We start from the raw sequence: 16,604 nt of genomic DNA, 5'->3' as shown, positions 1-16,604 counted from the left end.
GCCGTAAACCGGGGTGGGTGTTACTTAATAAGTGCGACCGTCGTGGCTATATAGTTGATATATGTACAGCACGTGCTTGTCGCTGTTTCATCAACAGTATCACTTTCAACGAAGCTTCGTTCGCGGCAACTCATCAAATCCCAGAAGCTGTCGCCAAGCCGGCTCTTTGCCTGGCTAACCTTTCCTTTCATTTATTTATGTTTTTTTTTTAAATAAACATATACCCCCCACGGTTTTAGTCGCCTGGATCACGCTAGGGGCATCGTAGTCGCTCGTCTTCAGATTCCGTCGTCTGCTAACCCATGTGAGCTTCGACGTGCGGGTCATTCAGGGCGCTCGTCACCCTCGCGATGCGGATGTGACCACATCTGATATACGTGGGCAATGCACTGGCCGGTCGCTTCGAGGCCGGGCGGAAAAAGTGCTAACTGGCAAATTCCTGGCGCTCGGAAAGCACCACGAGAACACACAAGATTGCTACGTTTTGACCAAGCGAACGCAGTTGCTCGGAATCTGGCAAAAAAGAAAGAAAGAAAGCTGCTCGGAAATGACCACACCAAATGTGTGAAGCTGTGAGACTTTCGCCATGTGCGTTCGCCTTACTCTCTTGAGTGTGGAGAAGTATAATTTTTATTTATTCCGTTAGGCATCGTAAATGTATTAAGAGCACCACTCATGCCTCCTGTTGGAATATCGGTTACAGCTCTTTGATTTTATATCTCGCAGGCAAGGCTACTAAAGGAGCACTCGGTGGAGCTTCCAGACTCGGCCAGAATGGCCTGGGGACATTGAATCAGGGGGTTCCCGATTTGGGTAAGGACCCCCGCTTTTGTGGCCGAAATAGTGAGCCATTAAAAAGCAAAGTTTTCGTCTTCCTCAGCTTCCGTCACTAATGGCGTCTTGGATCAAGGAACACCTGCGATGAATCAGATGACACAGGTAGCGAACAACTTAGGTGAGTTACTTAGCTTCTCACTCGTGAGTACTGCATTAATCTCAACCTACACTGCTGACATGGCACCCCAGATAGATCTCCCTTCTTAACGATCGCGAGATGCAGGACAGCCCTTACAACAACAACAACAACAACAACAAATAAATCATGACTATGGCATGGGGTGATTCACCGCTTGAGAACGGTACACTAACCCATTACATACTAAACATGAGATGTGAAATATGAAAATGAAGGTATGTGTAAGTACAACACTTCAACTCCCCTCCACTGGCTGCGCAGCGCTACGTCACACAAAAAGGAAGAAAGAAACACATTAAAGAAGCGCCAATGGTCCTTGAGATGCAAGGGAGGATCCAACAGCCCTTACACAGTACTTACAGTACTTAAAGTTTCAGAAAAAGGTTATGAATAATGACTGTTCCTTCACAATGATGCATACACTATTATAACATAACTTTCATCGCGTTCATCCCAATACGAAAGATAGCCCTAGTAATGGAGATTCCAGTGCTGTTCATGAAATAGCGAAACACAAAAGCGATCCAGCCAGACAAGTCCAACAAGTGATGCCATAGGATAAGAACTGTTCCATTGCTTCATCCATTTCGCCTCGCTTGGATTGAATAACCGCAGGCGCTTCTTTAGAGGCAACGGGCTTGCGAAACCATAGAACCCAGGAAAGATGCACGCATCGCACATGTGGTGCTGCCCACAATTTTCAGGGCACGATAAATTGACAAACATGTTTCTCGTGCATTCCTTTCTCTGCGTGTGTTCTCTATATTCAGTGTGTTGTTCACAGCTCTTTTGTGTCAGTGCACTCTTGGCTCAATGGAACTCTTAGCCGAAGACCAAGGTTAACAATGTTGTTACGTGCCCAAAACTGATGTTGTAACGAGGAGGGAAAAGTCATATGAATATGTGACAGCAGTTATGCGAGATCCTGACGTATACCACTTTTCAGGCCAAACTGCCACCGGTTTTCTAGATCAAGCTCCAACAGTTGGCCAAGGCGCCATGCAATCTGTGGGTCAGTCACTTCCTGACTTAGGTACGGGCCATATTTGAGGCTGAGACCGCATTCTGTTGATGCAATAATGGTGCTCCGTTTTCTTCAGCCTCTGTCACCAATGGCATGTTGAATCAAGTCGCTCCTGTTCTAAATCAAGGGCTGAATCAAGGGCTGAATCAAGCGGGCACCTTAGGTGAGTACGCGAACGACCCGAATAGTTTTGGTTGCATTGTATCTACGTCAGTATAACACCCGACCCTACCTTAATCACCTTACCGACCTTAAATCAATTAGCTTCCCGCAGGCTAGTTCTGCATTCATGTTGTTACCGATGCCACGTTACACAATAGGGGTATCTCATGAGAAAGTGGAAAGTTCGATCAGTTGGTTTTCGTCCATATGGACGGAGAACGAAAACACGAAGCCACAGCACTTGTCGCGCAGCGCTTGTCCGGTGTTGTTTTCCCTGTTTTCGCTCTTCGTTCAGCATGTACGGTACCTCATTCGTGAATTCGCTAATTTGAAGTGATATCCTCAATAGCTTAGGGGAATAGACGTCATGGTACTGTTTCCTTATGTCATTTATTATTCCATAAGGAAGACTCTGAAAGTGCTAAGGTCCTCAATCAAAGCATGTCCCACAATAAATATTTAAGTTGTCGTACCACTTTATCACGTCAAGCCGCGACTGGTGTCTTAGGTGGAGCCCCACCACTACTCCAAGGTGGTTTGCAAACTGTTGATCAAGCAGGTCCTCTTCTTGGCCAAACTGCACAAAGTGGACTAAATCAATTATCGAACTTAGGTAATTACAACTATACAGTATCAAGCATTCTTTTGCATATGCCAAACGCTACTCCGTAAGGACAGTCGCACATTTCCCAGACATTTCCCGCACATTTCCATTTCCATGTGCCAATTTTTCGTAACAGCGTGCGGCGTTGCACTAAGCGAGCATTCTATAACTGGATTTTCAGGGACTACAGTCCAAGGAGGTGCCACAAACACTCTCGGTCAAGTTGCCTCAGTCGACGCCATTTTGACTCCTGCAGCCACAAACCTCGTCAACGGCTTAACTGAGTTCTTGAATCAAGCCGCCAGCAGTTTAGACACCGGTACGATGAGTTCGCTCATCCAAGCTGTGCCTGCAGTCACGAACACCCTCAATCAAGTTATTTCCGTTGTGAGTCAAGCTGCAAGGGCGGGAACGCTTATGACTGGAGCAGTAAATGTTATAAGTCAGCTGATAACCCTACTAAACAGCGTTACAATAGGTGGCCAGACAGCAACTGCCTTGCTGATTGAAATTGCAAATGCTTTAGCTGAAGCAATCCTTACCACGCTAAGCCAAGCTAGTGAAGCGACACTGCAATCTGCGAGCACCATTATGAATCTCTTGGTCCTGGCTTTTCAAAACGCTGCTACTGTTATACTGAACGAAATAATGTTAGGCAACACCTTCCCTACGTTAGGGAGTATTGCAACTACCGTTGTTGGGGAAATCCAGTCTGTCATGAGCAACACTGTATTCGCAAACGACGTTCACGCACTCATTAACGCAGCTACGCAAGTGGTTAATGAAATTGCGGGTACTTTAGCACAGTCTGCCTTAGGAACGGCTGGATGAATTGCTTGTATAATCTGAAGGATCTGCAGAACATGTTTCTCCCACACTCTGCCTTGTATTGAGTTGCGCCACACGTAGCTCTCGCTCATTCCGCAATAAAATCTGAGTCTGAACTATATGAGCTCTTATTTGCTGTGATTCCTGTTCATCGACATCCCTTTATGCCGATTTATACTCCATTTAAGGTGGCCCCGCTAATCCAGCTATTCCAGAGCAATTAACAGTACGTAATTAAAAACAGCCACTGACACTACTACTCACACTAATTAGGGCACTCTGTGTCCCTCTGAGACGCACTTACGTGCTGCCTGTCACCGCATGAGGCTCCCTCAACGACAACCGATGGTGCCCAACGAGTTCAGATACACCCGCTGGCTAATATTACCTCAAGAATAGTTTGGGCTAGTTGGTATAAATCCATTTTCAAGAGAGCAAGGGACGAACACAACACAAGGCACAACCAGGTCGCACTTTCAACCACTGTCTCACAAATGAAAAATACAATGAATGTTGCACTCACGAACCTAATCTTCTAGCACGTGATCCTGCCCCCTTCCCCCTATCAAAACCAAGCCACCTTATCTATCAAAGCTTATCGTTTCTGTGTCAGCGAAGCTGCACGGGAGCTGACGCAATCGTCTTTCTACTTTTTACAGCGGCAGCTGTTAACGGAAAGTACCGGGAAATCGCTGTGGTTGCATTAAGGCGGGCTACTTACCATAACAGTATCACGACTCCCCCCCCCCCCCCTCCCTCCAAGCCTATTCTTTCTTCTTCTCTGTCTTCTTCTCTCTTCTTGTTCTGTTTGTTGACTGTCGGTTTCGGTGATGCAAAACAAATTAAAATAGCAACAACTTCAGTTGAATATGGAGAGTGGGGACGTTCATCGTCAGACGTGATACTCTACCCCATTGCTGGTGGGGAGTTGGGGAATAAAATAATGAGCCCCTTCACAATAACGATCGAAGTCCAATGGTGTCCAGAAATGTCAAACGAGTTTTGAGCGCAGATCGTTGATGGGCTGGATTCCGCCAAGGACCAAGCAATTTCGATAGGGAGAAGGGGCGAGAGTCCAGCTGACTAAGAGACTCGGAGAGTGCGGTCGGGAAGTGTGGGCAATGAAGAAGAATGTGCTCCAGATCTTCAAGAGCACCATAGTGGCAGCAGGTGGGGGAGTCAACTTGTCTCAAGCGGTAACGCCACTGAGCCGCAAAGGCCACATCGAGTCGCATTCGGTGGATTAATGCAGCATCTTGACGAGAGGTGTTTCGTGGCATCCAGAAAGCGTGCGTTGGATCAACTCTGCTCAACATAGATGAGGGGAGAATGTCGGTTGTCCATTGGTGGGAAGCCAGGGGATGTCACGAGGCGTCGCAGTATGGAACAGCGGTTCCCTCTCAGCAGAACAATACTGATCCGTTTCGGATACGAGAGTGCTCCTTCTGCGGCGCCGTCGGCCTGCTCGTCCCCCACGACACCACAACGGGCTGGAACCCACTGGAGAACTAGCCTGTGGCCTGCTGCGTAGACAGCGTGGTAAGCCATTAACACATCTGTGACTAGGGGTGCGGATGGGCCTCGTATGCCGGAATTTTCAATAGCTTGAAGTGCAGATTTGGAGTCTGTGAAGACTGCCCAGGGGTAAAATCAGCGATGTGTTGTAGAAAGAAAAGGATGGCATAGAGTTCCGCAGTTGAAATTAAAATAATGTATGCTAATAAATACAGTTTTGACACACTCAGAAATGCGTACGTTGTCCCTGGAAGTGTGTCGTTTTTTCAGTGTCTCCTGTCCCACTTTTGTCCCGATTTTAGTAATATTTTTGTCCTGCTAATCCCAGATCTACACATCACCACTCACTTCACAGATCACAAGTCGGTACTCCTCACTCTAAAGTGTGTGTAGTTGTGCATATACCAGTGTCATATATAAAACGACACTGACACACACGTTAGAGAGGTGGTTGGAACTAACATAAAAACGTTGAAAGAAGATTGCGCCAGCTCCCCTACAGCTTCCCTGACGCAAAAACAACAAGCTTTGATAAATAACGGGATAAAAAAGGTGGGCACGTGACACATTGCTTGTGACGTGTGCCACGGCCTTCACGTATCGCGCGAAGAGCGCCGTGCACGTGTTTTATCACGTGCCCACCTTTTTAATTTTTCCGCCCGCCTTTTTTAATTTCCCGCCACTCGTTAGCTTGTAACGACCGTGACGATAATGAAGCGATTAAGCCCCCTGGTTTGGATAAGGTGAGGAGGGAAGGATCACGTGCTAACAGATTAGGTTCGTGAGCGCAACATACACTGTCTTTTTCAGTTGTAATACAGTGGTTGAAAGCGCCACTTGTTTGTGGTCTTGTCTTGTGTTCGTTCTTCGGTCGCTCGAAAATGGACTAATATTAATTCTAGCTGTGCTAGAGATGTGCTCGCCGGTCTCTCCGCTCCATTTGTGGCGGTTGGCGATATCAACATACAGCATCCACTGTGGGGCAGCAGAACCATCGACCGTCGCAGAAAGATTTGGGTGGACTTTATAGGAGGCACACGACTTCATCTTTACCTTCTGAACGATAGGACTCCTACCTCCATGGGTCGGTGCTTCCATACTGGCAGTTCAGATATATAGTTGAACTCAAATGACCTTTCCAGACACCTAGAATGAGCACCTAGTCTGAATGGTACGAAAAGTGATCAGCTTCGTATTTCCATCACCTTGGAAGAACTGGTCCAAAGAGTGAGGTATATAAAGTTGATAATGTCACAAGCTGGTCGGTCTCGCGCGCGCTATGCGCAGACAGCACCCACGAAGGCATATCTGCGAATCTGATGGCAGAAGACTGCGGAGAAGCTCCGTTCGTGAGGTAAGCTAGTGAAGCTCTTCCCTGGATACCTTGGCGCAGACACAGGGATGAAACATGTGCCGCATGCAGACAGTGCGCTGAATGGAAAGCGGTTCGGACGGGGCTGTTTAAAGATGTTCTGGAGGGTTGTCGAATGAACAAAGTAGTCAAACTAGGAATCGGCGGCTGTCGACAGAAAACGCTGCGATTCGGAGCAACGCTATCGCCTTTCGATAGCCCTGCGGTGGTATGGTGCTCCTAGGTGCTCTTGTGTTATTCTCCTCTATGCCTGAGGTAGAGGTGGCTCTGGCTTTCTGCCACGTCAGTGCCACACCATCGGTGACAGCGCGTACCCCGACTTTGATGTGCCATATGACATCCTTATCACGCTATCCGAATCACGCTACCTCACCACAAAAATCCGGATTGTGTGGTGAACTCTGTTCAGATATTTAGGAATACATATATTCTTTTCTGAACGTGTTCGTATTGCAGGAGGTTCACAAGACCAGAACCTTCACTAAGAACATTCCACAGCGGAGGCATCATGGTAAAAAGGCCGGGGGTCTTGCGCTTTCCACTCCAGCCACGTGCATTGCAACACCTCATGCAACACATGATACCCAACGTCGTATCACGCCACCTTCGCAGCGCGCTTCTTCTGTAACTTACAGCACAGCGATATCTGGGACACACAGCGCACGCGCGCTATCCGGTGCTTAACTTCCCATATACTGCTGTCGCAGTAAAAGCAATTTCGAAACAGAGAAGTTCGGTAGTGAAAGGGTTTCATCGTCAGCAGGTGATCTAGACGTTGTGATATGAAATGTGGTGATAATACATGCCACTGTGGGGAATACGAAATAGCTCGGACTAAATACAATGAAAGAGTCCCGTATTCGATACGTCCTGGAGAACTGGAAAAGACAATGACAGTTGGTAGACAGGCGAGCTACACCACTGTTGAAGCCGGGTAAACCGCCCTCGAAGCTCTCCTCCTTTAGACAGTTAGGCTGACCAGCTGCCTTGAAAAGCTGCTGGAGCGCATGAAACTTGACACAGTCGAGTGGTGGCTGGAAAGGCCCCCCCTCTTCCCACGGGAAATGACAGGGACCGCCGACACAAGTCTGCAGTGGATTTCGTCCTTGGCTTCCTCCTCCGTCTCCTCGTTTTGGCTTAATGGCGTCGGTGGAAGAAACAAAATCGCGTAAGAAGATTGTGGTGGCTGGATATCTTGATGTTATATCGTGCATGCGACGCAATGAGCCACATCTCCGTTCTGCTTACTCTGATCCATGCAGGCGTGGCGTCCAGAGCGATGTTACGTATAACGGACTATTTGTTCGCATGCGATAGGAAGATACAGAGTATTACCCCTGTCACACGGTCAACGGAAAATGACAATCGACTAGAAGGCCTTCGGGATTTTATATCGCCTTTGAACTTAAATGGATTGTCTCGGTGCCACACGGGAAGTTTTTGATGGCCGTTGAAAGCTTCCGCATTTGGCCTTAAAAATGCTGCAGCGCGCCAATCACGATGTAGCTCCTTCAGCTTCTTTTCGTCTGGCCACATTGTTTGTTGTTTATTGTTATTGTATTGTTTTATTATTGTTATATCTTTGTGCTGTGGTTTGACTCCGCGTATCCTCTCGCAGGCGCCGGTGAAAATGCAGGGAAATGCATAATATGCAGACTAACGTACCTTGAAAAAAAAAAAGAATATGAAGCTTCCAATAAATACAAAAGCAGAAACCGCGTCAGGAAGTGTCGTCTGATGCAAAGAAATCTCGTTTACAGCGCATTTAAGGCGAAGACAATGTACCCGAGAGTGTAGGGATCCTCGTCCCGACGGCCTTCGAGACTTCGAGGGAGTTCTGTGGCTCTCTCTTGACCCACTTGACAGTCCGGCCGAAGGCCATCCCGAAACGCCGTCTGGCAGCGCACAATTAGCAGCTGAGTCAATTGATAACAACCCCAAAGGCCTTCGAGATGCCCGTGTGACAGGGGTATATTTCACGCCAACCCATAGAGTCACACAGGGTAGCGTCTTGACTCCGACCGTGTTCAACGTGGTCATCCAGGTCTTAGACGCTGCATCGGAAAGCCTGGAATGCTGATGATATCTGTATTTACATCAGTGCCAGATCCCGTCGTAACATCCAGTGCCACCTACAGCAGACCTTGAATGCCGTTGAGCATTGCGTCACAAAAGCCGGTATCAACATCTAGTCTGAAAAGTCTGTGGTACTCCCATTCACAAGAAGGACCATACAACCCTTCCAACTTTCAGTTGCTGGCCCACAGTATGCTCTCTTTGATCTTTGGTGTTACTGTCGCCTTATGGTCAGCTTTATGTCTTGCTGTCTAGTGGGGAGCGTTGCGAGCTTAGTCTCCAGGATGTCTTGTGGAAAGCATATTGCGAGCTTGGTAGCTGAGCACTGGTGAATTGCGGTTATCCGGCATTTAGCAGGCATAAGGTGGTGTGGTAGCACAACGCCGATTTCGACCATCCACCAGGCTTTTGTTCGGGAGTCGCTTGCATACAATTTATCTTTGTTGAATGGTCTGAGAATGGTTTGCCTCCTTCGTCAGACCACAAGGTTCAATGTCTGGTTGCGCGGAGTCTCCGTGAGTACTTGGGAGTCCCCTGAGCGATCGAGACTCGTATCGTCATTGCTGAAGCGAAGGAAGCCGCGGTGGAAGTCCTTCGTCACGGTGAAACGTGCACGCCGTCTCCGCCTGCCTACCATAGACAGCACCCTCTTGCTACTAAGATCCGGAGAACCAAGCGTAGGCCGGCTTGCTTTTCTTTAAAGAAGAAAAAAAAGACAAACACACACAAGGGAGCGCTAGAGGCTGGTCGAGAGGCCGTGAAGAAATTTCATGAATTTCATCCGTTTCGTGAAGAAAGCTCAAGAGGGCAGCCGTAAGCGCCGCATGCGTGTGCAGGACAGGGCCGAACAGAGTGGCCAAAGAGACGTTGGGGTAATCCAGTTGTCGCAAGAGACGTTGGGCTAATCAAATTGTCGCAAGTGGCGTTGGAGGACGAGTCGTTGAGACACATTCCGGTGGCAGGATGATAGTGCTCAATGTCGGCTTCCACGCAACAAGTTCTGCAGTTGGGGGAGTTCGTCTGGCGCATTTTATACAGGAGTGAGAGTGTGCGTGCGTGCAATATTCATTCGAGGACGATGGAGGAGTGACTCTTCAGCTCTATTGGAACGGCAGGCAATAGTAAAGTCTTGCAGGGGGTCCATGAGACGTAAGAAATTATCATATGGGTCCGCTCGGAACTGGTGGGTACGGATACAGCGCCAATGGCGAAGGTGCAGAGAACAAGGCACAGGTCGTTAGGGGTAGAGGGGTAGCAGGAAGAAATCTGGTAGATGCTGCGAGTCCCGCCATTGTGTCTGCGCGGGTGTTCCCAACAAGGCTTACGTGCCCCGGGATTCACTGAAGCGTCACAGAATGGCCAGTGGCCACAAGTTGTGTGAGAGATTGCAGTACGAGCGGGTGGAGACTGCATATTGTGCTGGGGCGAAAAGGGCAGCAGATCCAGTGAAACCTTGCTGTCAGTGAGAAAAACCCACTATGCAGCCGGCAAGCAAGTGTTGTAGTGCCGACAGGATGCCGAAGAGCTCTGCTTCCATAGAGGACATTGGGTAAGGGAGGGCAACGGCTTGCTGAAAGTCGTTATCAGGGATATAAAATGCAGCGCCCAATGCTTTTTCAAGGTCGTCGACCCACAAGAGCGGCTATAGGAACACATGATGCCTACCAGCAACTAATATAACTGTTCTTCCCTTCCCCTCTATCCCTTCTCCCTCTCCCCCAAGCAATGTACCGCCGTGGCGGTAGTACTGACCCGTGGAGCGTAGAAAGTCGAGAGCGAGTTGGAGGGCTACAGGTGCGGGAGTGTCACGCTTGACCGCAGACCGGAGATGGCGGAGCAGATATCAGAACGGGTAAACGTCCGCATTGTTGGCGCGTAACAGGGAGCGGATGAGGAGAGAGGAAGATGACCCTTCAGGCGTGCGATGGCCTTCCGAAAGTTGAGTCAGGCAGAATAAGGCACGAATACGGTGTCAGTGGCGTTCCAGTGGAATATCAGGCCATGTGGGAAGGTTCTTTGAGCAGGTTCTCAGGTTCTCTGAGTCATGTACCAACAAGCCCATCAAGCTACTCTAGTCATGTGGGCATCAGTGTAAACGAGGACGCAGGTCAATAACACCTGGCGAGCGGCATCACGGCCCTCTCCCTGCGTTACGACATAGGTCCCACCTTGTCCCTCACCACAGCCTTCCACCGCATTTACAATGTCTTTCAAGCAACCGCTCGGCTTCGATGCATCCGAACTTTGACCCACCTGTGGACCGCGTGGTGACCTGCATCTTTTTGGTCTTCTGGTAGTAGGAACGAGAGCGCGACATCATGAAAAATGATTTGCGACGAGTCGATCATCAATTGAGCTCAACATAGCGAAAATTGTCGGGCCGTTGTCATGACCATGCACAAAAGATGCAAGTCATCCGTTGTCATCCGTCATTGTTGTGGAGTGCCTGTGCCGCAATAAACGAACAGTTTCTTTTTTTTTTTTTTTTTCGTGATCAACCCTCTCTCAACCCTACAAGAAAACCAATGGGGAAGTGCGCCGCCATAACAGTCTTGAATGTCCCATTACATCACCATCCCATGTGTATATACGACTATGTGTGTGCGTGTGGCTAAAGTCTCAACGCGAGGTCCGGACGCGGGTGGGGGGGGAGGAAAAAAGCGTTGACTCCATGAGAGGACTTGTGGGAGGTCCAAGCACGCTGAGCCATATGCTTTAACGTGGGAGCCATGCGGCTCTACTGCGTTTACATGAACTCGACAGGAGCGGGTAGAGTTGACTAGCGGGTTGAGGAGTCGAACCCGACCCGACGCTGTTTACAGGAACTCGCTCCAACCGGAGACGTACACAGCGGCGTCTAGCGGGTCCAGCGTCGTGCCTAGCCCGAGCGTGTCGAGTCGGGCTGACCTACCCCCTGCTGTCGGGTTGACTCGACTCTACGCGACGCAACGCGTGTGAACACGACACGATAGCGTATACATGAGCGAGTCAAACCCGACAACCCAACTCGACCCGCTTCTCTGGAGTTTATGTAAACGCGGATCGTATATGAGCTAGGCTTAGAAGGCAGAGAACGATTCAGTGTCCGCACTACTGGAAATTGTCGTCGTGTGTTTAATTTCTTTAGGCTCATCCGTTTGTATCGTGTTTTGAGGTGCGTCATAATTATCTCACATATCTATATAAATGTTTGTGTAAGAGTTATGATATGCGGAACAAGACTAACAAATACGTGGACGTGATTGGATGGGGTAGCAACGCTCGAGTGCACTATACCCTGTCCTCGTTGCATGAGAAACATTAGTTAGACGACACGACAACGAACTGAAGATGAGTGACGTAGTCACGAGAACGAGAGAACGACTGGGGCGTCTGGACGTGGCTCCTGCATGTACAAAACAAGAGCAGGGTGAAATAAAAAATGACAAGAGTTTAATGTATGTTTTTATTTTCTTACCTGATATCTTCAGGTAGCAGCCCCCGAACAACACTTCAACATACATACCTTCCGTCTTGTGCGGTTCGTAAATTTATCCCGAAATTGTGAAGTATGTCACACAATATAGCGTGACGTACGAATCCGGCGCAGTGTCTTGGTGTGCGGCAGAAAGCGAAATATTGTATTATAAAACGTATTCGGCCTCAGTCACATCTGAAACACAAATGAGAAAAAATATAAAACAGAAAGAAGGGACGTGAGGACACAGATGCAGGGCCGGTGCTAGGGGTGTGGGGGGCCTGAGTCAAAGGCACATTGCGAGGCCTGTTTCACACGATTAAGTGTATACTTGATATTTAAAAAAAAAGTAACCGCGGGGGCCTATGGAAGCGCGGGGCTTAAGGCGGTCGTCTTTCTCCCCCTCTCCTATCGCTGTCTCTGCCTAGATGTCATTTGTATTTTTGCGACGCTACTATATGTATTTTTTTTAATTTGACGTGAAAATGTCTAGGTTTGATTTAGTAGCCCGGTCAAAATTTACGACGCAACGAAATTATGCCGAATTTCATGATGCCGTAACTGGGTGAGTAATAAACCGATAGCAACCAACCCGCTAAATCGAGATAGCTTACAGGTGTAAGATACTAGCTAACAATCTCATTGCGGCGGCTGACGCAATCTCTGAGTGTGGCGGGAGCGTGCGAAAGGTGCACGGAAATATAGGGGTACGCGCGGGCTGTCTATCTCGCGAACTCGTGAAGCGAGGACTCCGATCGAAGTGTCTTTGGGAAGCGCTTAAGAGGTTATACCTGGACCTTAAGCGGTATCGGCTTCAACAACAATAACCAAAATTTTATGAGTTTGCAAACTTGAAATATCAAACTTTTGCCAGAATGTAGCCATATATGAAACTACAATATGATCAGAATCAAAGGAAAGGGCAATCAGAAGAAAGGGCGCTCGAGAAGAACCAAAGTCAAGCCCCGAGCGATCGAGAGAGCTACGGGAGCGCCGAAGAATATTAGCGGAGGAGGCAAATGCGGCTGGGGTGGGGGTGGGGTGGGGGTAGCAACGTGGAGGAGCCACAGCCGAGCAATGGAATCCGTGATCGTGACGTTTTCCTGTAAAGCAATACGGCTAAGACACGGCCGAGCACCGCCCCAATTTGTTTCTGGGCAATTTCCATCTTGTGCCTGAGGTAGTTCTGTGATTATCATACGTCTGCGTACAGTTGTTGTGTCTGTCTCACATTGTGCTTACGGCCGAAGAAAATAATATTGTGATGAAGAGACTGGACTGGAAAAAGACGAGGAAGAGCAGCGGAGGGGAAGAGAAGAAAAGAGGAGGAGGGAGTGGAACACGAGAAGGCTTGCGGAAACCTAGACGTGGTCCCGAAGACCAGAAGGAGGTGAAGAACGACGAGACACACGGATACGACAGAGAAGAAGAGAACAGAAGAGGACCAACGGCGGAATCGACTCGACGTGTGACGTGAAATTGTGATCCTGAGGACATGACATTGGTGAGATCCATTCTCGAATACCGCGTTTCTTGGCCGGAACTTTATTGCACTTATTTCTTTGATTAAACGGGTTGTAATTGTTGAGCGTGTTTGGCTCTTCCCCTTCGCTCCGCATAAACCCACTTAGTGTTAACAGTGACCTCAGCAGAGGGTCGTCTCAATTGGTGGCAGCGGTGGGATTTTGCGGAGTTATTGGGTAAGACATCATGCCCTTACCCGAAGGAGGAGCGTCTAACGGCGCCGGGGACTTGCAGGCAGTTCATGCGAGCGTCGTAGGGGCCAGTGTTCTGGCTTTAGGAAATATGGTTCCTATGTTCACGGGAGATGACAAAGGCATCAGAGCAAAAGATTTCTTGCGCACATTAGAGCAAGTAGGGGCCATGGGCGGATGGAATGATGTACAGCTCATAGGTATCGCAAGATGCAAGATGGTGGGTGAGGCTTATGACTTTGCCTGGCGAGACAGGGACTTGGCCAATGCAAAGACGTACGCAGAGTTTAAAACGTTAGTGCTGGCCCAATATGATACCGACACTCGAAGCTCTAAAATGGAACGGTTCATGAAGGCGAAACAGTTAGATGGAGAAGGAGTGAGGTCATTTGCTAGCCGCCTCCGTGCACTTGGCTACGATACATTGGATAATTTTAGTGGAGAAGGCTCTGAACAGAAGAATTCTGTGGCTCGAGAGTTGTTGGACGGTCAGTTACTCACGAGGTACTTAACAGGCTTGCAGGACCCTATCAGACGATTTGTGCTATCACGCGACCCGTCTTCATTTCGGGAAGCAATAGAGGTGGCGGCAAAGGAAGAGAGAAATGAGAAGATGACAGTAGAACAACTGCCCGTACGGCCCGTTGTAACTAATTCAGAACAGACGGAGGACATGAAACACCGGCTAGAGCGGTTGGAGCGGATGCTCGCAGAGTTGACCACCGAGATGAGGCAGGACAGACAAACGGGGCCACGACAACAGACCAGTCGAGAGCGACGGTGCTTCAATTGTGGAAACTTCGGCCACTTCGCTCGGGAGTGTCAGGACAGGCCTAGGAACTGGATCAGCCGCAGACAGCAAAGTGGTGACGGCCCAGATCGAACGCGACAACCGTCTCCCCAAACGAGGCACGTATCAGGTACTAGTCCGGGAAACTAGTGCCAGCCTCTACGCAAGACCACTACGAAGAGGCGGTTCATATCAAGGTGGTCAGGTTATGTACAGAGACAAGTCCAATCATTGAGTGTGAAGTTGGAGGTCAAAAGGTTACTTGTCTACTAGACACGGGATCCCGGGTTACGTTGGTCAAAGCGTCGACACTTTACGGGATCGACCCCGGCTGGGAAACGTCTTTCGAGCATTCGCGAGACGAACGTACGAAGTTGGTCGGCATCACTGGTGAGGCATTAGACACAAGAGGTGTGTTTAAGTTGCCCTTCCGTATAGGGAACGTCACATTCGAGCACTATTGCCACGTGTGCACGGATGAAGCGGTATTCCCAACTGCAGGCATTATTGGACACGACCTCTTACGTTCGAGAGACATAGATCTGATTACGAGTAAAGGAGTTGTACGTATAGAGGGATGCGAAGTCCCGATGATAAATGGGGGTCAAGAAGGCCACGTTGAAGGTAGGCAGGAAGTTCACAGATTCGACTGTGTCCCTATCAGACTGGTCCGTGAGGTGGTGTTACCACCTAGAACAGAGAACATATGCTTCGGTCTTGTTCAAGGGGTGGAGTTACACACGACAGCTGTGGCCCACTTAGACCGGATAGAGACGCAAGGTTTAGTAGGTGCTGCCACGTTGGTACGGGTGGGCAAAGAAAACATGGTTCCACTACGAATCGCCAACACAACTGAGAAGGAACTTTCGTTGCCCCGAAGAAAAGTCGTGGGAACACTCTTTCCGGCTATCGTAGAAGAGTCGCCAACCGAAGAAGGGGAGTTGTGTGCCACTATATCAGAATTCAATCAAGAGGAGATCAGCAGCAAGTTCAAGTTGGATCATATTAGCGACAGAGAACGTTCACAGCTGCTAGAGTTACTCAGAAAATATCGTCGTGTATTTGCGATGTCGGAGCATGACCTGGGTCGGTGTGAAGTAATAAAGCACCGCGTACCGACCACTTCTTCGGTGCCTGTCTACCGCCGTGCATATCGGGTGCCTTACGCCCAAAGGGAGGAAATGGATAGACAGATAAGCGCGTTACTGGATAAAGGCATCGTTGAGCACTCCACGTCGCCGTGGGGCGCTCCGGCCCTGCTAGTCGAGAAAGCCGACGGATCTTTCCGCTTGGTAGTGGATTACCGTGAACTGAATAAGGTGATACGAATCGACCCTTACCCGCTGCCAAACGTTCACGAAACCCTTTCCTTGCTCGGATCAGCACAGTATTTCACCGTTGTTGACATGGCGTCAGGGTACTGGCAGATCGAACTCGACCCCGCCGACAAGGTGAAAACAGCTTTCAACACACACTCTGGACACTACCAGTGGTCAAGAATGCCCATGGGGCTAGCCAACAGTGCGGCAGTCTGGCAGAGGACGGCGGACGTGATCCTTTCAGGACTGCTGGGGAAGGTCTGTCATGTGTATCTCGACGATGTTATCATATATAGTAGCACGTTCGAGCAGCACTTGAAAGATGTCGAAGACGTCTTCAACCGACTCCACGATGCGGGACTCAAACTAAAGCCGAGCAAGTGCCAGTTCCTCAAGCCAGAAGTCAGTTATCTAGGACACGTCGTCTCGCGTCATGGCGTCAGGCCCGACCCGAAGAAAGTAGAGTGTGTAAAGAAATACCCAGTGCCCAAGACGGTAAGAGAAGTCAGACAATTTTTGGGATTAGCTGGCTATTATCGTCGACATATTAACAATTTCGCGAGCATCGCTCAACCGCTGACCAAGCTAACGTCTAAAAAGCGCACCCCATTCCAATGGGATGCTGAAGCACAGGAAGCTTTCCAGTCGTTGAAGGACGCTCTCACGACAGCCCCGGTCTTGCGGTTTCCAGACTTTTCAAGTTCCTTCACGTTAATCACTGACGCGTCAAAGTACGCTGTCGCGGCGGTGCTGTCGCAAACGATAG

At 49.1% G+C, this 16,604-nt stretch overlaps 2 protein-coding genes across 2 annotated transcripts; both read left to right on the top strand.

Moving 5' to 3' along the window:
• Nucleotides 1–560: 560 nt before the first annotated feature.
• On the top strand, nucleotides 561–3,685 carry LOC135385049 (uncharacterized). The gene is made up of 6 exons (XM_064614225.1): nucleotides 561–588; nucleotides 727–813; nucleotides 881–955; nucleotides 1,923–2,009; nucleotides 2,077–2,163; nucleotides 2,948–3,685. The coding sequence occupies exons 1-6, from the start codon at nucleotides 561–563 to the stop codon at nucleotides 3,595–3,597; spliced, it is 1,014 nt and encodes a 337-aa protein (XP_064470295.1). The 3' UTR covers nucleotides 3,598–3,685.
• A 10,039-nt stretch (nucleotides 3,686–13,724) lies between these two features.
• LOC135385048 (uncharacterized) lies at nucleotides 13,725–14,669 on the top strand. The gene has a single exon (XM_064614224.1). The coding sequence runs from the start codon at nucleotides 13,725–13,727 to the stop codon at nucleotides 14,667–14,669; it is 945 nt and encodes a 314-aa protein (XP_064470294.1).
• The last annotated feature ends 1,935 nt before the right edge of the window (nucleotides 14,670–16,604 follow it).

Source organism: Ornithodoros turicata, chromosome 2 (assembly GCF_037126465.1).
Source record: "Ornithodoros turicata isolate Travis chromosome 2, ASM3712646v1, whole genome shotgun sequence".
NCBI classification, from domain to species: Eukaryota; Metazoa; Arthropoda; class Arachnida; order Ixodida; family Argasidae; genus Ornithodoros; species Ornithodoros turicata.
The sequence above is the reverse complement of the archived record's forward strand: the minus strand, read 5'-3'. Positions and strand labels throughout refer to the sequence as shown.

What these genes read in the sequence shown, in the direction of transcription:
- LOC135385049 (XM_064614225.1), top strand. Translation starts at nt 561, where the DNA reads ATGTGTGAAGCTGTGAGACTTTCGCCAT. An exon ending in TCAGGGGGTTCCCGATTTGG is followed by an intron (nt 814 to 880) that starts GTAAGGACCCCC and finishes CGTCTTCCTCAG; the next exon opens with CTTCCGTCACTAATGGCGTC. An exon ending in ACAGGTAGCGAACAACTTAG is followed by an intron (nt 956 to 1,922) that starts GTGAGTTACTTA and finishes ACCACTTTTCAG; the next exon opens with GCCAAACTGCCACCGGTTTT.
- LOC135385048 (XM_064614224.1), top strand. Translation starts at nt 13,725, where the DNA reads ATGCCCTTACCCGAAGGAGGAGCGTCTAACGGCGCCGGGGACTTGCAG.